This window comes from Melopsittacus undulatus, chromosome 2 (genome assembly GCF_012275295.1).
Source record: "Melopsittacus undulatus isolate bMelUnd1 chromosome 2, bMelUnd1.mat.Z, whole genome shotgun sequence".
NCBI classification, from domain to species: domain Eukaryota; kingdom Metazoa; phylum Chordata; class Aves; order Psittaciformes; family Psittaculidae; genus Melopsittacus; species Melopsittacus undulatus.
The window spans coordinates 110976504-110997304 of record NC_047528.1 but is presented as its reverse complement, the minus strand read 5'-3'; the positions used below and the strand labels follow the sequence as shown (position 1 = coordinate 110997304).

Below are 20801 nucleotides of genomic sequence, written 5' to 3'. Positions count from 1 at the left end.
TTTTCAGCAAGACCCTTACATTCTCTGGGCCCAATTGCTTCTCTCTTCTTCACCTCATCATCTTTAAAAAGGGAACCACACTAACCTACCTTAAATAATGTTATTTTAAGCATCTTGCTTATCATTTTCTGAAGGAAAATAATACATGTTTTATTGAAGCCCAGTTGCTTTTTTTTTAGTAAGGGATTAATATTTAATGTTGCCATTTTGCAATCAACACTATGCAGAATTAAATCCATCCTTTTGTGAGTGAACTAATAGTTCAGATTCCTTATTTAGCTCTTAGCTAGCTAAAAAATAGACTTCCTTTTTAACTTAATATTTGGCACTTGTATGGTTCAGACTAAAGAACATAATTTCATTTTGCTTATTCCAACTAAAACTAGCGCACAGTCCACAGGCTCTAAATAAGTCCTTAGACAACACAGGGCTGTGAACAAAGGCTGAGAGATGGTCTCTGCCCTGGACAGTCTACAGTTAGAATGGATCAGATAAATAAGGAGTGGTACAAAGAAAGCCTTGCTGCTCCCAATGAGCTGAGGCATATGGAAGCTTGCCCATAATAAGAGCAAATGAGTGGCAGGGCCTGGCTCTGAACTGCTGTAATTAGTAGAATGTTCTATTTTTGATAACTTCCTTGTCTTCTCTGTCCCTTGACACCCCTTGTCCATTCAGAATTTTTTAGCATATATAAGCATATATTTTTTTAGCATGCATACATTTTCTGCTTCTTTTGGGCCAGTTAAGTTTGGAGTACCTGAAATTAAGGGGTTGGAGTAGGCCCAAATGGACCACAGGTGATGGGAAGACAAAATGACTTCTTTTCACTCCTGATAAGTTATTCTCTTTGGATTGCTTACTCTGTTTTTACTAAATATGAAGTAACAGAGCTGCCACAGGGCATAAGGTATTCTTTCAAGTAGCGTAGTCTTGTAATGGGAATGCAAAGCTGCAGGGAGTCACAGCTATGAAACAGTTAACTCTTTCAGACGCAGCCTTATGGCCTTCTGAATTTACAGGGAGAAAGGGCAATTTTCACCAAGTTTTCAGGAGCACTGGGTTAGTTGGGAAGTTAAATAGCCATCTTTTCTCTAGTTATAAAGTGGTATAGATCAGTCTTAGGTGAAGGCTTAGCCATATTGTGAAATGCTGTTCAATAGGCACTGATGTAGCCTGGTCTTTGTGTTTAAATGAGATGTTGTGCAAGAGTTGCTATCTGTCCTCTTTTATGTCTAGATTTAGCAGGCTGAGGAATGTCCCTCCTTTTTTCCACATCTTTTCAGTCCTGCAGCAGACCAGAATGACTTGTTCCGTTGAATATGTAATCTCAGCAATGCTAAGGAGGACCATTCTTCCACCACCATGCCTTCATAATTTGTCTGCAACTTTACTCTTCTGAGTCTAATTCCTAGGGAGTTTGTTACTTCTACTGTTAAGCATATTGAATGCATGCATTCCTTCATGAATACATGAAGGACAGTTCTCCTTCCCTCTTCTTCAGTGTGGTTTATTTTGCCTCAAATCATAGAATTGTTAGGGTTGGAAAGGACCTTAAGATCATCTAGTTCAAATCCCCCTGCCATGGGCAGGGACACTTCACACTAAATAAGAGAAGCATTATACTTGAAATGCAAGCTGATATACTTTAACCCATCTGTAAATATAGATATGGATTGATGGGTTATCCCCAGTACAGATGTATTCTAGATTGGGCCTTAGATGACATTTCCATCTAATTAATAGCCTGCCACACTGCTTTACCATTTACTCTTGTCTTAAGTTTAAACAACCCTGTGGTTTTACATTCTTCAGTGCCTTGCTAAATCTGACCCAAAGTTTCACACCCATTCTGTCTCAAAAGAAATGCAGGTCCTCTCACCTCCATGATTTTGACTAACCATAAGGTGCCTTGTTTCTCAAGTGGAATTAATTAACTTGTTCTGTTCTTTTCCTTCTGCCTTTATGCCTAATCCCTGCATACCCCTTTATTTTTATCTAGCCTGATGGATGTTTGCAGCTCCTCCCACTTGAGCATGATCCACCACTTTCATTAGTAAGCTACTTCTTCAGGCTCATTAATGAAGATGTTAACTGAAAGCAGAGCTCACATGGATTCCTACAGCACCCCACTTACACACCTGCTTACAGCTTTGCACTTACATGCCCCTTGTCATTATGCTCTGTTTATGGTTCTTCAGGCAATTGCCAATCCGTGACAGTGCTCCTAAACCAAGACAGATTGAATTAAATCTGCTAGCAGGAATTTGTGGAGCACTGTATTAAACACTGCATCCTCTGAATTCACTTCAACCATGAATTTTAAAAACAGCCTAAAAATAGCATCATAGGCCATGCATAGAACATACTGGACCTTCACAAGTTACAGAGTTGCGGTTTGAGACTAGATAATACATATTGTTAGCATGATGAATCTGGAAGACTGATGGCTCAGGACACATAATGTCTAGAATTGACATCCCTTGTGTTGTAATGTCAGGCCTGAACTATCCGAATTTGGAAGTTCTATCTGATTTATAAGCCACACTGATTTCTGCCTTTGAATTAATGATTTAACTAGTGGTATAAGCAGTAAGTTAAACATGTGCTTAGCACTTATCCTTGTTCCACAAATGGATTCCAAACTCACTACTACAGGATGAGAATCGCATCAGTGAAGGTCCCGTTTGATCTTGTTCAGGAAAAAAATCACACTCTGGTACTAATTTTTCCCTGGGGATCAGTTAATTTGTCACTAATATTTATTTATTTTCTATATTTCATACAATCTGATGACTCTCTAAGGGTGTGATTTCAAAGAAGTCTCAAGGGGTCATTGCATGATAAGAGTAAGCCTATGAGGAGAGAAGAGCTAGTTGATATCCCTGTGACCATTTCTTAAATGGTGCAAGCCAAAATGGAAGTGGTGAGGAATATATTACTGTGACTGATGATTCAAAATGAACTTGTGAAAGGAGCTGTAAGAAATCATGGGATAGCTTCCTATTGGAAGATCAGCTCTTTCGGCGTCAAAGCATTTTACAGGAACGTGGTGATGCAAGAAATTCTTTTGACAGACGAGTGTCACAACACATCATTTTAGCTTTCTAGTTTCATTTCACTAACGTCAAAATGTTTAGCTGCAATGAGGCAAAAAGGTCTCATTTTGACTGCACCATTACATTTAATTTTGTTTAGATTGGCATGTTAATTCTGATACCATATATTTATACCTAATGCTGCAAATTGTTACAAAGCAGTGGGAAAGAAACCCTCTTTCCATGCTTTGGAAATACAGACTTCCAGCATTTGCAGAGTTCAACGTCAGCTTGTGACAGTGACCTTCTCTTACTGGGGTAAATGTCTTACCCCATTGTGGCAAGAAGCAGCCTTCAACTATTTCCATCAGCACTGCTTTCCTCTGAGCTCCATATACTTCTGGAGTTCTGCATGCCTTGTCACATATAATTAGCAGCTGTTGAGTGAATTGATCAGTTAATTTCCATCTCCCCCTCAGATGCATTTAATCCATTAGCTGATGATTTGCAGAGATTTTTCTCCTGCACATCTCCTCACCTGTGTTTTATCAATAGTCAAATTGATTGGGTCTCCATTCTGCACTGCTTGTCCAAGCTTTGTTTCTTTCTTTGCCTTCTTCCAGAATATGTGATATTTTAACAAGCACATGGCACTTCAGTCTTTTAAATGTCATAATGAATGTCACTTCTTTTCATTCATTTATTAATTGGCATACCTACTACTGAATGGTCTTTACAAATGAAAATCGTTCTTCCCTTCTGTAGCCTCTAGCATGATACCATCACACTTTACAATACTTGGAGCTGTTCCTTGGCTAGACACAGATAAAGGCAAGCCACCTCTGAGGTGTCCTGGGCTCCTCAGCACTTCCCAGGAGAGCAAGTTGGTCATGGCTGGTTTTAGACAGCTTTTTGAGGAAGGGGTTTTTTTCCTGGCTAACATGGTTTCCTCTGCAAGCTCTCATGTCTGTAAATTAGATTTCCTAAAAACAGTGCTACAGTACAGGACTGGTCTTTGCAAAAGCACAGCCCTGGTCAGACTGCAGGGCAGTGAATCTGAAAATCTGGGCTGTTGCATTGGTGTTGTGATGATAACCGAAAGTCACCATCATATCTCATTGCATATTCTATTGCTGGATACCAGGGAGAAGAGCTCAGCACCTCCCTCTCCACTTCCGCTCCTCGGGCAGCTGTAGAGAGCCATGAGGTCACCCCTCAGCCTCCTTTTATCCAAGATAGACAAGCCAAAAGTCCTTAGTTATTCCTCATGCCTTCCAGCCCTTTCACCAGCTTTGCCTTCCTCTGGATGCATTCAAGCACTTTCACATCCTTAAATTGTGGAGCCCAGAACTGTACCCAGTATTCAAGGTCAGGCCTCACCATCACTGAATACAGCAGGATAATGACCTGTTTGACCAGCTGGTGATGCTGTGTTTGAAGTACCCTGCATGTCGTTAGAGGTGATTTCAAGGGGAAGACGTGGTATTTCCCTGGAAGGAGGGTGATGGATGTGGATGGGTGTCTGTGCCTCTTGCAGCTATGCTGCAGGCTGCTTGCATGTTCAGCTGAGCACCTGGCTGCCTTCTCTCTCTTACTTCCTTCACTAAGTTACACTAACCCAAAGATCACAACTCCTGGAAAAGAAATGACCACTGTACTCAAATAAGGGACATACCAGTAATTTCCCAGTAGGCCAAGCAGAGCTTCCACTGTGCAAATGGTGAAGCAGATTAAAGCTGCCCTCAACTTTAATGCGGTGCCACAGCCTGAGGGCACTACAGCTCATCTGATTTGGGGACCAGTCAGATCAGAATGGAGCTTGGCTCAGTGAGATCCCTGTTCTCATTTGATATCAAATTGAAGGCGGCCAACAGAGCTACATCACACAGCTCAGGGGACCCCAGTCAGGACAGCTTTGTTGTGCCTGTTTGGCAGCTAACAAACCACCAGCCAAATGAGAGCTCTTGAAGAGGCCAGGAGTTTCAGGAGCAAGTGTGAGTATGTGTATATGTGCATAGATGAGTATCTATACATATATACACATTCTAAGTAGGTATATATTTTATATGTGTATACACACACAGATATCTGCTTATGATAGTTTTATGCCATACATATTGTTTCCCTGCATGGAGTTGTCAAATGCTGTACATGTGGATACAGATGTGCCCAAATTCTCCAAGTCTGTAAGTCTGTAATGACTGCTGAAAAGATTAGCTTCTCCATTTGTGTGGCTGAGTCAGCTTTTCTCCCTGCTCAACACAATATCCCCAATGCATCTGCCTGAGGTGGAAATCCGAGGTTTTTCCTTCCTCCTTCCTTCCCTCCCCTCTATCCAACCCTGGGGCAGCAATGGAGCACACAGCAGCAGAGGCCTTGGAGCAGGTCGTGTCTTTCTTTCTCTTGGTGTAGTGCTTGGCGGTTGGTTGAGATCAGCTCATTGCAAGGAAGGGTCAATGGACATGCCTCATCACATAAATGTAAACGTCTTTGAATGGCTACAAATGAGGGCACAGGGGGTCTCATGTTGCTCTGGATATCAACCTCTGCAGCTCTGAGGCTCCATGGCTGATAGGAGAGAATTTTTGGCAGGAGCTGACCATATTCTATGAGCACAAGAGTTGCAGAAGTTCCTGTGTGGGACATAATGAGTTGTGGGGAAGAAAGGAAAGTGAAGAGGTAGATGCATTTCTCAAGCATCTGGGGCAAATCCTGTCTAGTTTGGAAGTTTTAATAGTAAGGGGAGAGAAAGCATATACTTACCCCTTGTCTGGTGGCAGGTGAGTGCATCATACCATTAGTTTTTCCATTCCTCAGTCACACCAGACAGACTTCACTGGAGTTCTGGGGAACAGCAGGAAACAGTGAGCTCATCCTGTAAGAGATGCATAGGAGCCTTTACTGAGTTGGTGACAACCTCCTTTGCTCTGCAGGAAAGCACCTTGGTGCAGTGCAGCCAGCCAAAGCTGATTGCATCTCAGTGCCATGCTTCCAACTTCAAAGTCATCAGAGGGCTCTGTCTTCTTCCTGGCTTTCCATCACGGCACCCCTCTGTGCCAGAGCTGCAGTTTCCAGCTCTGCTTTCCTTCATGTTCCCTCAGCCCTGTGATGCTGACTGTGTTCAGTGCCCTTTGCCTCCTCTCACATGGGGGTATTTATTATCAACATCTTCCTTCAACACCTCAAGGGATGGCCTGAGGCACACAGCACTACACAAAGGCATGTATCTGCCCCATTCCCTTTGGACCTTGGTGAGCCTCTCCCTGTGTTTCTTCTTCTTAAACCACATTTCTTCTCTGCTGATGTCTTTATATTCTGCAGCACAACTGGGTGGACAGCTTGAATCCAAAACAGGCTTCAAGGCCAGTTTGGATGGGACTCTGAGCAACCTGGTCTAGTGGAAGGTGGAACTGGTTGAGGTTTAAGGTCCTTTCCAGCACAAACCATTCTATGGTTCTGTGATTCTATTACATGATTCCCTGCCCAGTGTGATGGGCAAGCACCCCTCCTCTGTTGTCACTACTTCCCTCCCAAGGTAACTAACAAATTGCTCAGAGTCTTTAAATGGGCTGTTATTTCTTCCTTCCATCAGCACTCTCTCACTCTTGACTCGTAGTGTAGCTTCAGCTTCAATGAATTTATCCTCATGACAAGGTACACAGGTGATGCCAAAGTTGACAACTTAATTCATCCAGTGGTACTGTTTTTCTCTCATCTACACTCTTCTATTGCTCCTTCCCCCTCTGCCTCCTCAGCTCTCCTTTCTCTCTCTCCGTCTTCCTATCCTTTTCTGTCTGTCTCTCCCACTCTCCTTCCTTTTCCTTCTAATAGCCTCCCTAGGTGATAGCTATCTCACACTTGAGACAGTCTGTCGCTCTTGACAAACAGAGCCGTCAATCAGAGATCTCACCAGAGAGGGAGTGGAATTGGTCTTTACCGCATGTTGGCTGTTTTTTTGCCTTTGCAGCATCCATGGGTGCAGGGGTTGAGGGCAACAGTCTTCAAACTAGCTTAGAGAAGCCACATTTGCTTTTGGGTTGGTTTAGGGCTCCAGAAGAGAGAGCCGTTGTGTCAGAGGGACAGAGGAAAGGAGTCCGTCAACCCCAAATGTATATAGGCAGGTAGAAATACCATTTAAGAAGAAATCCAACATCTTGACAACCCCCCCCCCCAGAGGATAAATTCTCTGTTAAGAAGAGTAGCAAATGATCTCTCCTTCTCACCCCCCCAATCCCATAATCCCTTGTTGACATGGCAATTGCCAAAGTATATAAAGAAAGAGACAGATCCCTCAGGTATCTGTCAGCACTAGATACAATCTACCCAGGACAGTGTGTGTGTGGCATTAAATCCTCCATACATCAAGCGTATGCCCAGGATATAGTGTCACACTGTATTTGCGCTGCATCCCCTGTGCCTATTTGTCATGAGTGTCTGCGCCCTATCCAGTGGCAGGTTGATCCATAGCATGATGCCATCTGGGTTATATCTCTGCTTCTCCTCAGGCTTTGGCAGAGTTTTCATCATTGTGCTCTGATGCAAAGTTTCTTTATTTGTTTTAAGACTCATTTTTGCAAACTCCAGTATATCATGACCATCAGAAAAGTGTATGAGTGTATCCCTATCATCCATCAGCATCCCTAACTATATTGATTACACTTCTGTTCCTTTTCAGTTTCCACATTGTTTTGTGGGTCCTGCTTTTTTCCCTTGGGTTTATGAATTGTGGAGCTGATTTTCTCCTACTTTGCATTCCCTTTCATGTAAAACAGTATTTTGTCTTTATACCAGCAGTGAAGAATCAGGTCTGTTTCATCTGCATGTGTATAGGTCTGCCTTGGGTTTGCCCTTTTTGCTGTGCCAAGGAACTTTGCAGCATGATATTTCCTCATAAGGAGCTCCCTTTGACAGTTTGAGGCTTTGTAGATACTCCTCCCCTTCTTCTCTTACACCCCTTGGAGCTGTAGATGGCAAAGCATCATACCCCTTGTTCAGCAGTTGGATACCAGGCACTGGGGATACTATAAATTTTGCAGACAGTGGTACCCTGAGAGTGAATGAGAAGGGGATCTGAGGCTTAGAAATGTGCAGTGACTTACTCAAGGTTATATCACAGTACATAGCAGATCAATCACTGAACCTGGAGCACCAGACCTACACCAAGTCCTTTCTCCCTTCATCTTTTGGTATTGTTGCTTACCCCGCTAACTGTGATATTACAGACGTGGATGTGCTGTTGCAGCAGAGAGACATGGCTTTATGCTTTCCATTGGAACTAGTTTTTGGTCCCCTGCTGTGGTAGACATATTTGCAGGTTTTTATTAGTGCCCTTTGCTGATCAGCAGGGGAGATCACCTCATTCCTACTCTCTAGCCAGGAGCACTGGATTTCAGGAGGGGGGAATATTTACTTGCAGAACCTTAGATGAAAGTTGTCTGTAAAGTTGTTTTCTCACTCAGCACAAGGTGCTGATGACCTTTTCTGGATGCGACCTCATCCTCCTGAATGGATAATGTCTACCTATTTCTTCTCAGTTTGATACTCGCTGTTCCAAAACATCTGACAAGATTTTGTTGCTTCTTTCTTATAAGCACCCTCATTTATAGCTAACCCTGATATCCAGCCTCCTCCTGGCCTCTCAGAGCAATTTGACTGTGTAAACCTGCTCAGCTCTGGTGGAAACTGAATACCCAAAGCCCTTGTCTCCTGCAAACTGGGCATATAATGTGCTAATTCCCCCATTTGCTAACACTGAGAGACCAGCAAAAAACATGTCTGTTTTGAAGAGGGCAGACTTGAACCCCAGTGAGGGAAACCCAGCCAGTGGATTTATGTGCTACAGGCTATAAGGGAATAAGCTTTATAAAGCTACAGGCCACAGGGAATAAACATCATGCCTGGCACCATGGGAGAGAGTCTCCTTTAACTGAAATGGCACCAGTAGGGTGTTTAAAGAGCAAAGCTCTTGGAATCCATCCCTCCCCTCCCTTGCAGTTGTCTGCACTTACACAGCACATCATCACCACATGGCAAAGCCTGGGAAAGGAAGCAGGGGGGAACTTCCAAGAATCCAAGGTTCTGCTGCACGTGGCTGAACCCAAACAGAGCACTCTCTTTTGGCAGGGAAACTCGGACAGCAGGAACTCTCTTGCCCAGGAAACCTTGGCTCTCTGCTGCTTTGTGGGAAGGAGGTCACCACAATCACATCTCAGCCCTAGGCAGCTGCTTGCTTTGTTTGAAAGCGCCTTTACTTCAGGAGCACTGTTGTTTGGTTTTCTCTCTTTTCTGCTGGATCAGGCTCATGTAGATGAACGTTTCTGACAGAAGGGGCTCTTTGCCTCGAATTCTTTGGCTTTCCTTTCTCAGATGGCTGATGATAACACCCTGGCCTTTAGAAAACCCGCTGCTGCAGCTATCAGCAAGCTCAACAATAGCTAACAATTGAAGGTCTCACAGCTGGTATTTCATAACTGTCTGTGCTGGGGAAGGCCACCATCTGCAATAGTGACAATGGTGACAATGCAGGAATGTGCTGAGCAGCCCAAGCTGAAAAAATGTGGCGTTTCAGCCTTCTCCACACTCAAAATTTGTGATTCTTTTTGGAGATGGGGATTTGTTTCATGTTCACTTTTTGCTTCAGATGTTTTTAGTAGGGTTTTTGGCATCAGAAGAGGCAGCTGTTCTCTGTTAAGATGTTAGTCTTGTGGTTGCTGATCTGACTGCTCACTGAAGCTGCTTTGGTGGCTTGTTACAGATTGCTCATCACTTGCTGAATTGAACAAAGTGAATCGTCTTGTTAGAGAAACAGCAGTGTTTTCTTAACAGACAGCTGTCCTAGGCCATGGGTTGGAGTGTTATAGGTCAAGGACAGTGTACGGTGCTTTACACTCTTCTCCAAATCCGTGCACTTGCACAAGAATGAATTTTATCCAAAGCATGCAAAGGTCTGAGTATGGGATTATTAGCTTAATTCCTCATACCTTTGGAAGCAAATCCAGCATTTCCAAAATGCTACGCTAGCTTTCTGCTCCCCTAGAAGCCTTGAAACAATCTTAAAAGGCAATTACAGTAAGGTGTCCCACTCCACTTTCCTTGTTTTGATGTGTTAAAAAAGAAAGCCCATTAAGAAAAGATGTTTTTAATGTACCACATGCATTTGATTAGAGTGAGAGGCTTGTCATTGAGAAGCTGTCTTGGTTGAAACTGAGCCAGATCCTTGGGTATGTGGTGTACACAAGACACTTAGTGTGTTGTATTTGCAGCCCTGTGGCTTATCGCAGAGGCTGTGGGATAAACCATGGGCAGCCAAAGGAATCCCAGAACAGGGTCTGGAGAGAGCTGCCTTTTGTTTTCAGCCTGTGTGCAGATGTCCACCAGGTGAAGACTGTTTTGTTGGTTGTACCATGGGTCCCTAACGAGCTGAACATAACCACAGCTTAAGATCTGAAAACAGGCAAACAACCAGCTTTGGCTCTGTTTCTCCTGCTTGTAAAGCTGTGGTTGACAACCTCATCTTCATGTAGAGTGGGGTGTTCACTGAAATTGACTTCCTTCCCTTAAACAGGAAAATCCCAGTCATCTTCCTAACGCATTGGCACTCTCTGAATCTGTACCTCTTGCCCTGGAATGATACAGGCTTTTCCCTGTGTTTTCTTCTCATACTTGTGCTTCCTAGTCTACTTCCCAAATAAAGGGTTAACAGGCAGGAGCAAAGGACTGCTGGGACTCAGTTAGATCATAATCATGCTTTTTTCTCTCAACCGGTTGATGAAGCATCCCTGTTCTGGCTGCAGCACTGCCTTGAAGCCATCGCCCATTCTTGCTGTATAAGAATTAGCCCAAAGGCCATTAACATCAAAGGAGGGGTTCCCTGGGCCTAATACTATACTAATCAAGTATATTAGGCCTCAGCTGCACATCCTATACATCCAACATGCTTAATGTTTCTGTGGAAAACTTTGTCAGAGATGTCTTTGGAGGACCACGACACTAGGGACAACAGGATTTCTCTTCCTCCATGGCTGATTACATCTGCAGAAGAAAAGCTTTTTTTATGGCAGTCCCATAAGTAAATACTTCCCAGATTTAAATTACGGTCTAAGGGAATATATAAACACACTTGAAATAAAGACCGAAAGCTGTGTACATCTGTAGTCTGTAAAGTGTTTGGGATTAGGCGGCATTCCAAGGGTTAATCCCTAAGGATTAGCATGGTGTTATTGTTTACACATGTCCTGCAAAGTAGGCTATGGTTTCATAGCAGGGCTTTCTAGGAGGGCTGGCCATAAAGGTTTGCAGTCAGTTTTTACAAACATAAGGAACCAGGGGAACACAAATGGGAAATGCACAGAGCTGTCCTTTAAAGACATGAAATGCAGATGAGTGTCTCAGTGCAGTCCCAGCATAAATTTGACATGTTAATAGAAAAGAAATATATGGTTTGTAGCAAAGAACCAATATTTCATATCCATAGTTCTAAATCTGATGATAAAGGGATATCAGGCATATGCCTTGCTTGTGCTTTCTGCTTTCATTTACATGCTAAGCATGCTGACCTGCTCTCCTGAGCTCCACACACTTGGTGACCTGGTGCTTGATGGGAGGACATGGAAAAGCCAGAGGTGGTGAAATGCTATCAGCATCAGACTAAGGCTGGAACTCAGGTTTGGAGCTGGAACTGCTTTAGAATGAAAGGCTGGTGTTTGGGTTTACAGCTGGGATGTTGGGCTAGCAGCAAGAGTGGGATTCCCTTTGTCCTTGTTGCACAGCATCACCTTAGTGCACTTAAGCCCAAGGTTGGCTTGAGATTTAAGCTATTCTTTTCTCTCTGTTTCTGTCTCAGTCAGGAAATGATATAATTTCTCTCATGAGAACTTCATGGAGACAGTTTAAAAAATGAAAATAAATCAGTGGGAATGAGTATACACAGTAGAGCTCACTTCTGTGCTGACTTTTCCAGCAGCTCATGGATGGGACAGTCCAACAGGTTTACACCCTACGCTGCTCTCTGCTAAGAAACAGTGTACTGGAAGAGTTTCCCATGCAATTTTATGTGGGAGAATAGTCCATTCACTTGACTGTCTATTGGATGAGACAAGGCCTTCCTTAGAGCAAAATGGTTTGGCTTGTCAGCTCTTAGCCTCAAATGCAGCAAGCTCTGACACGCTATCCAGCTCACCAAACTGTGAGGGCTTTCCACATGGCTTTGATTTACAGCATCCAGTCTGTTTCTCTGCTCCCAGTCAGTGCAAAATGTGCAATCCCCTTCTGGATTTGAGTAATTTCCTTTGTGGTGTCTCTATGGGTGAGGCTTGCCATATGGGTGAGGTTTGCTCTCTCCTGGCATCAGCAGTGATGCTCAGATAGAGGCCTGCCGCACTGGGGAAGAGAAATGTGCGGGCACACACAGGTTGGGAACTGCAGATCTCTGAAGTGGTTTCCATGCTCTGGCTGGGATGTGCCCTTCCTTTTAGGGTAGGGCCACCAGATATGGATGTGGGAAGATACTTTCAGACAATAGAAAGAAGCCATTTTTGCATGTTGTAAACGCCCTGTAGTGTATTTTGGGAGGTTTTTTGGTTCCCAGGAGATTAAAACCCAAACCCAAGCCTCCAATGTTTGCTTCTTACTTCACCAAAACCTTTAATGCTGAGAGAGGAACTTGCAGGGTGAAACAAGCCTAGCAGAGCAGAAGGTCATAAAGATGTTTCAGAGTCCACTCTTTCATGAAGTTCAACAACTTCACTCTCTGCCCTCCTGCCCTGGTGACAGTTTTGTCTTCCCCTGGCTGAGGCTGTGGCACGAATCAGACTGTAAAAAACACATCTTGGGTCCCATGTCGCATTTTGTCTGCAAAGTGCTTCAGAAACATTAGCATCCCTCATCCCAAAGGGTGTCTGCATTTTGCTTTCCAGCCCTCAGCTTGCTCCCTTTGCGGACCTAAGCAGCAGCAAGCTGTTTCTTGTTATGGTTGTAAAGAGCTGTGATTAGCCTGCTGCACACATAAGAGGGAAATTAAACCATTTAGGTGTATTTAGGAGCTCAGCCCCTTCCTTTAGACCCTCTCTCCTCACTACACACTTTAACTAAACAATGACTAATGAGGCCAATTTGCCGACAATTAATTGCCCCAGGAAAGGACCCCTAATTGTGGTGAGCAAGGTGGCTGCCCTAAAGCATTCAAGGGCCATATGATGGTCAGCTTCCCCCCTACCTCTGCCTGGGGGCTTATTAGTGCCTTTTCATTTGTTGCAAAGTGCTGTTAATTGGGAACTGGGAATAAGGAAATGAGAACTCTGGAGGCTAATTGATAGGCACCTGCAGAGGGCTTTAGTGGCTACAAGGTTCCTTTGACTTTGGAGAGAAGTCCTGGTGTTCTTTTTGCCTTGAAAGCTTCTATGGATTAGTAAGTGGGGGTCCTACATGACAGGTAAATAGGCTGTAGGAAGCAACTAACTAATGAGGGTGTATGGACCGGGTTGTAGTGACTTTCTCCATTTATATCCAAGGTGCCCTTCTTGGGGCAAGCAGCTAGAGCATTTAAATGAAGCTTATGGGCTTTCTTAGGAATTTTCACTTCTTTGTCTTGGGGGAATTAAATAGGTTTTGCTGCATCTTATGTCTGTAGAGTGGGAATAAAAGCTCTGTTTTTTAATGTATTTTGTGACTTATTGACAAAATACCTGTTAAGCAGGCTTGTAATTTTAGATAGGGGTGTAGCTGTAGCTGCTGCATCCAAGGGCCTTATGCAAAGCTCTTTGCCCAAAGGGACCAATCAGATTGTGAACTTCCTGTAAGTGTGTTTGTAGGGCTCAGAGCCATCTTCCAACTACATCTCTGTGTTCTCCTGTTTGCACTTTTCATCCTGCCATACCTGATCCGAGTTCCTAGTCCTGTGCTTCCTGCCCTTGTATTGCAAACCCATCCTCCTTCTGCACTAAGGCCTTATGTGAAGCATCATGAAAACAGAGTGCAACCAATGCAGGAGGCAGAAACTGCTGCCGCATGCCTATAAGTACCCCTTGCATAGAAATACCACTTAATGCTAAGCAGTGGCTCCTATTCTTGTGTTGTATCTGGATGCTCTGATCAAAAGATGGATACATGAACTGTTTGGGAGCTGTGGCACAGCCAGTTCCAGTATAAATTAAGAAAAGACCTTTAAGAGTGTTGCTGGTTATTACTCCCAGGTAATATCTCGGGAGGAGTTTTAAGCTCTGAAGGGTTTAGGTCATAAAAAGCAAGGATAACAACAGCAGATGTTTGGGTGTTCTCTTGTTTGCAGTTTCCTCGCTGCCTCCCATATGTGGCCCCTGGTTTGTAATAACTGCTACAGTGGGTGTTTTTGAGACACGATAATGTTTTGTGGAAACAAATCACTTGCTTTCATCTCGAGAGCAACAGTGATTGCGCTGGGGGAGTGTGCTCTATTTTTCATGTCTCAGTCTTCCTTATTATTTAAATTAATGTGAGTTGCAGTTGTCATGAAAGTGAAGGATTGATGGCAATTAACAGGCTTGGTGCGAGCAGGTTCTGTGTAAACTTGTCCTACCTAGCTTCATCACTGCATCTTGCCTGGGACTAGAATTCCTACACCAGCTCTGCCTTTGCACCCCTCTTACCCTGCAGCCCCCCTCAAGCTTTCCCAGCCCAGGGCATCCTGCAGCATCTCTGCCCTTTCCCCACTCCTGCCTTGCAGGTCCCCTGCTCTTCTAATGCATGATTCACAAGGAAAATGGCTACTGGTTACTTTGGGGGTTGTAATTTACTGTCAGTGACATGTAAGATGAGATGCTGAGCTGGCATCAGGCTTGTTCTGTAGATGTGAAATGTAGAAGAAACAAATGAGTTTCGAGCCATTCTTCTCTGAGCTTATTTCCATTGCTCCAGAACCCAACCCTGGCATAGATAGGGCATCCTACTTCCCCAGGGATGGGGCAGTGGGGTACCAACTGTGCTTCCCTTCACACTGACATCTGCTCCTCACCCCATGCAGAGGGTAATGAATACTCCATATTACATTTATGCTGAAAGGGCAGAAAAATCCTGGTGATTTTTACTTTCCCATTAATACCATAGAGCCTGGCAATGCTTTGCCATGGTCTGTGGAGACAGAAGGGTCCAGCAGCAGCCTGTAAACCCCTGGAAGGACAAGTTGTTAGGCTGAATATGAGAACACCTGAAAGCTCTGTTTAGCTGTAGTGCTTCCCCTTCTGTTGTTCTGCTGTGTTTCTGCCTCTGTTAATGCTTCAGAGAGGACAGACACAGAAGGGTTTTCCAGTTGAGGGTCAAGAAACAGCTGAACCAAAGGAGGCTGCAACACCCAGAGGATCGTGGTCCCAGAAGGTTTTATTCTCAGCAATCCTTCTTCCAGCAGCCTGGGAGCTGTGAAAACATGACAGAGCCCACACATGGGGAAAAATAATAAGGTCAAAGCTTCTCATTTTAAGACTGTCCTAAAAAGGTGTGTGCAAAGTAATGACAAGTGCCAAGGAGGCAATGCTAACTGTTGCTGGTGCTGACAGTTGTGGCATTTGAACACGCTGGCTTGACACCCTGAAAATTAAAAGTCTCTGACTTTTTAGCTGAGTGAAATTACTGTCCACCAAGATCCAGTCACTGTTAATGCTAGCTGGCCTTGGAGTCAAAGAAGACAAAGCCAAATGAGGTTTTATATTCATAGGGAAATTATTCCTGTCCTGTGCCCCCTCCTCAGTCTTTCCTTGCCCTCTGACCAAGGTGGCAGCTGAAGAGAGCCAGCCATTATATTCATAACAGGATTTCAGCCTTGGATGCCCTTTCCTCCCTCATCTGAAAAAGTGGCAAGCCAGATACGACCATCTGGACACACGCTTCTTCTCTTGGGCGTTTGGTCAGCATGGTCAGATCTGTTTGTGTTTGCCAAGTTGACTTGATCCTCTGTGAACTAAAATGACTTGACGGCTTTGGGAAGCAGCAGGGTACACATGTCCTAACTGCACCTCTGCTGCCCGTGCCCCATAGTAGCTTTCACTGCTCTCTCCTCAACCATTTTGACTGGCATTGCACCATTGTGCTAGGTCCTCAGACTGCTCTGCAGCTCCATCAGCTAGCCAGGTTTGAGCTTCTTCTTTCTTGGTTTGTTGTGTGGCTTTTTTTCTTGATGCATATGTTAACCCCTTGAGGTTAAGATAAAGTCCCCAGAATGTGGTCTAGCCACTGGTTTTACTCCTGGGCTCTGCTTACCCATGCTTGCCAGCACACCATGGAGAAGCTGTGCTGAGGATGCTCCAAAGTCATGGTCCTTGTGTCCCCTGACATTGCACCTATGACACATCACTTGCAGAAATAGCAGCTTCCATTGTTCCTTCCCAGACTAAGCCACTCTGTCTCCTCCAGTGTGTGTTGGTCTCAGATCTGAAACATGGTATATACTACAGGTAGCTGTGCTACTACAGGACTGAGGTGGCCCTCCGAATTGCTTTGTTCCCTTAGGATTAGTGGTTTGGATTACTGCACCAGAATTTACAGGGCTCTCCCAGCCTACAGCTTTGCTGCTTGGAGCAGTGGGTCTGTCTGTCCTGAGCTGTGAGACAGGGGACTCCCCTTACGTTATAGGACAGAAAACAGAAGGAGAAGTGCTGCTGAGTCCTGTCAAATCAGTGCTGAGACAGATCTCAGTGTGATCCTGCAAGCTGCCTCTCTGCTTTTGTATCTATGAAACCCAAGAGTCTCTTGGAGGCAGGGTATTTCATTTCCCAACTGGGGTAATTCCTTTCTGCTACCCTTTATGCACTCTCGATGTATTAGTTAGCAAAGGTGTTTGCTTACTTTCCAAGACCACTTGTTTTGCACTGCCAGGTATTTGCTGTGCAGAACGGGTGCGTGCTAAAGGGGGAGGAGGCGCAAACTGGATCTGTAGTTAGTAAAACTCTCATGTACCCCTCGATATGGTGGGATCAAATTCTTTGACAATATCAGCGTTCTCCAAGAATGCTTATTTAGTTTTGTTCTGATGCCTCCTACCTCTTCCTACGTGCACAGACACAGTGCCGGTGGCTTGCAGTGAATCACCAATGTGCAATGTAGCAGGGCTTGCATTTGTCAGGGGATTTTGCTTTGAGAGGAGAGGGTTGATTTTCTGCTGTATTTTGCTTTACCCACCATTGTGCTGCCAGGGAAGTGTCCCTGCTCTGAAGATCCTTCTCTCTGGGGAACAGGAACATACTCTCCAGCTGCAGTCAGTCATTCCCCAGCCTTGCTTTGGTTGCTTCACCATGAGCTCATCAGCCATCAGTTCTAATTCTTGAGTAGCAAACCGCTTTCTGAGGTGAGAATTTCTGATCTAAATCTACCCTCTTTTAGTGTAAAGTCACCACATGCCCTTGTAGAAAGTTCCCCCCAGCATTTTTGTAGCCCTCTTTAGGTAATGGCAGGTTGCCCTTCCAGTCTCCCCGGTCTCCTTCTCTCCAGAAGGTCTCCTCTAAGCCTTCTCTTCTCCAGGCTGAACAACTCTCTCAGCCTGTCTTTATAGCAGAGCTGCTCCAGCCCTCTGATCATCTGTGTGGCTCTTCTCTGGACTCACTCCAACAGGTCCACATCTTTCTTAAGCTGGAGGTCCTAGAGCTGCCTGCATGTGTGGTCTCACGAAAGCAGGGTGAATATAATCACTTCCCCCCACTTATGGGGCAACACTCTTGCTAATACAACCGAGGATGCTCGATCTTTGCTGCAAGGGCACACTGCAAATTCATGCTGAACCCCCAGATATCGTGGACTGCTTGAGCCCAGCACTTTCATCCTCCCAGCAAGTATCAGGGTGGTTGAAGGCTCTCACAGGGACTGTGATCGTGAGGCTTCTTCTGTCAGCCTAAAGCAGTCTTTATCCACTACCTCTGCTTAATCAAATGGCTGGCAGCAGACACCAGCCAACAGGGATGACTTCCTTATGCTAGCTCACTGACCAGAGTTGGGTTCCTCTAGGTGGGCTCCATGGTCATAGAAGCTAAAACATTGTCCATGAGTCTGGGGGCTAAAGATCCGTGGGTTGTAAAGAATATCCCTATGAATCCAGCAACACAGCTGGAACTGATGAGTTGCTGTCTTTAGGCTTTATGTCATTTTCCCCACCTAGCTCTTAGGCAGCTTTGCCTCAAAAGGACCATCAGCCTCTCTTGCCAAGGAGGGGGAAGGGGAGGCTGCTGTCTGTTTACTCTGTGGTAAGCAAAGCAGAAAATGATGTTGTTTCATTCCTCACTACACTCAAATTCGGAAGCTGAAAATATATTATAAAAAAATAATAAATTAGAAGATTCCCTTCTATCAAACTCCCTCACCACATCCAGGGTGTGAAGTGTGGAAGCAAGGCATGGATGTGAGAGAGGGCAGATTGCAACAGCCTGCTCTGCTTGGAGGCTGATAGACCACCATGCTCCACACCTGGACGTACTTGTTCAGGCCCCATTGTGTTGTTTTGGTCCCTTGACACAAACTCACTTGGAAAGTCTTTAAGGATCCTGAATGCCCAAGCCATGGCTGATCCTGTGAATCTTTAAAGGCTCCATCGTGCATTTGCACTGCGTGAAGTGCCTGCTGCAGGGGATCTCTTTTGGCTGAAAGATGCTGCAGAAACCTTCCTACTGTCACCGTTGTGCCTTCCCTCAGCAAATTCCCATTACCCATGGTGTGTGTTCCTAGTTCTCACCTTGTCACAGTAGTGAAGTGAGCTTAAAAGCTCCCCCGTTTAATGCCCAGTGAGTGTTCGGTTGCGTGAGCAGCAGAGCAGCATCGTGTCTACCAGCATGAGTTCTGTCAGCCAATGCAAGGGACCAATAACTAATACAGCTTCTGAGTTGGTGTCCAGCATGCTGCACGAGGATGTGGAACTGTGTCTGGGGCTGTTTGGTGTGTAAAATTAGCTGGGAGAGTGCTTGGAGCCTGCTAATTCCTCCTATGCAGCCTTGGGGTAGTTCTTAAAGGTTATTTGATGAAGGCCTCCAAACCTGCCCAAACAGAAATCACTGCAGTTGCAGCAAAGGCCATTTCTACCTGCAGATCCTTGAAGCAGTGGTACATATTATTCTGATTTAAGTTCAGAAACCCAGGTAGTAATGAGGAGTGCAGCCTGTGAGGGGAATCTGTGGCTGCCCCTGTTTAATAGGTAGGTAGGTTAATGAGTCGGACAGGCTGTCATCCAGAAGCCTGACTAACAAGGTCCAACTTCCTTTTGTCTTCACAGTTCCACCAAAGATCTCCAATATCTCCTCGGACATCACCGTGAATGAGGGCAGCAATGTAACCCTGGTTTGCATGGCAAATGGGCGTCCTGAGCCTGTCATCACCTGGAGGCACCTCACCCCAACAGGTAAGAGACCCAACCGGACTCAACTGTGTTGTAGTTTCCTTCTCTTCCAACATCAATAGCAATACAGGCAGCTGTAAGAAAAGTAGTAAGGATCTTAAATGCACTGCAGGCTTGTTTTGCAGTGTGGTTTCCCAGGCACAATAACTAGGTTGCCTGAGGGAACAAATTAAATTACTTCAGTAGGTACTCTACAGAATTGGACCTGTAATTCTATTTAGCTTTGGTCTTCATCTAGTTGTCCCAATCTCTACTGCTGGTAATGCGGCACGCAGTGGTTTAGACAAAACACTGCTGGTGCCAGAGAGAAGGGAAAGGTTTCCAGAGAGAGGCAAACAGTGGCACAGATTATTCTGTAGTACTGTCCATTTTGGCTGACAGTCTTTGTGTGTCTTGTGAGGTGAGTTAAGAAGGCATTTGATCTGCAAGAGGAGTGAGGAGCAGGGTGGAGATAGAATAAAGAAGAACTCACCAGCTTTGTTCTGCTATCTAACTGTGCTTTCCATGCTCAGGGGTGTGGCAAGCTTGGAAGGAGAATGTCCTTTCAGTAGTCAGGCTCCATGGGGTGGTTAGCACCTTGGGTTGCAAGGAAACCTTCGCCCCCTAAAGATCTATCACTAGGATGGGAACAAGAGCTATGTTTCCCTTCCTCTGTGTCATGTCCTTTGAGAAGAGACGATCTCTTGATCTGATTTCTTTTGCTGTCAGATACTCTTTCATGTAAATTGTGTGGGGAAAGCATTGATTAGCTCCATATGAATAGTATTCTGTGATATTCCCATATATGTAAAGGGTTAAAGACTGTTCAAGGCAATCATAGTGCAAGCCTCCTGCATGTGCTATAGACAGTCAAACTATCTGCTACTGTTCAGCAGACATAAAAGGGGATAGCATTGCAGAAAGCAGGTTGGAGAGAGAAAGAGAAAATGCCACATTGCAGAAGAGCTCATTCCAGGTGCTGCATGCACAGGGTGCATTTGGGGCCTATGGTTCAGATTGTATTACTCAGATTTCCTGTTTCATCCCTTCGGTATAGCCAGTAAGCCAGATACGTGTTTGTATGATACACGGTTTATATTTCCAGCCCATTGCTAGCAATACCAAAAGAAGGAAGATGGGGAAAGACTGCCAAGAAGAGGTGGGAGGAGCAGAGCTGATGAGGGAGCGCTACTCCTTTGTGGTATCAGCGTCACTACCTGATACTCTTCTTCTGCTGTTTTCAGTATTAAGCATGACTGTTCCATTTGCTTATGTAGGGAAATAGAACATACTTTTTTTACCTTTAATTACGTATATAGAATTTTCTAGCTCTTGCATTTATGCTCATGAAATTTATTTCATATAAGATCTTCAATCTTACTTCTGTGTCAGTCTTTCAGTCCTCCATCTAACACTTTTCTGTACTCAAGTAAGAGATACTCCCTAGC

General features: G+C 44.7%; 1 protein-coding gene across 1 annotated transcript in view; it reads left to right on the top strand.

The window, feature by feature from the left end:
• The window catches only part of LSAMP (limbic system associated membrane protein), a 298010-nt gene that overhangs the window by 172432 nt on the left and 104777 nt on the right, over nt 1-20801 (top strand). The window contains exon 3 of the mRNA XM_013128443.3: nt 19252-19377. Coding sequence (XP_012983897.1) covers nt 19252-19377 — 126 coding nt within the window. The remainder of the gene's footprint in view (nt 1-19251; nt 19378-20801) is intronic.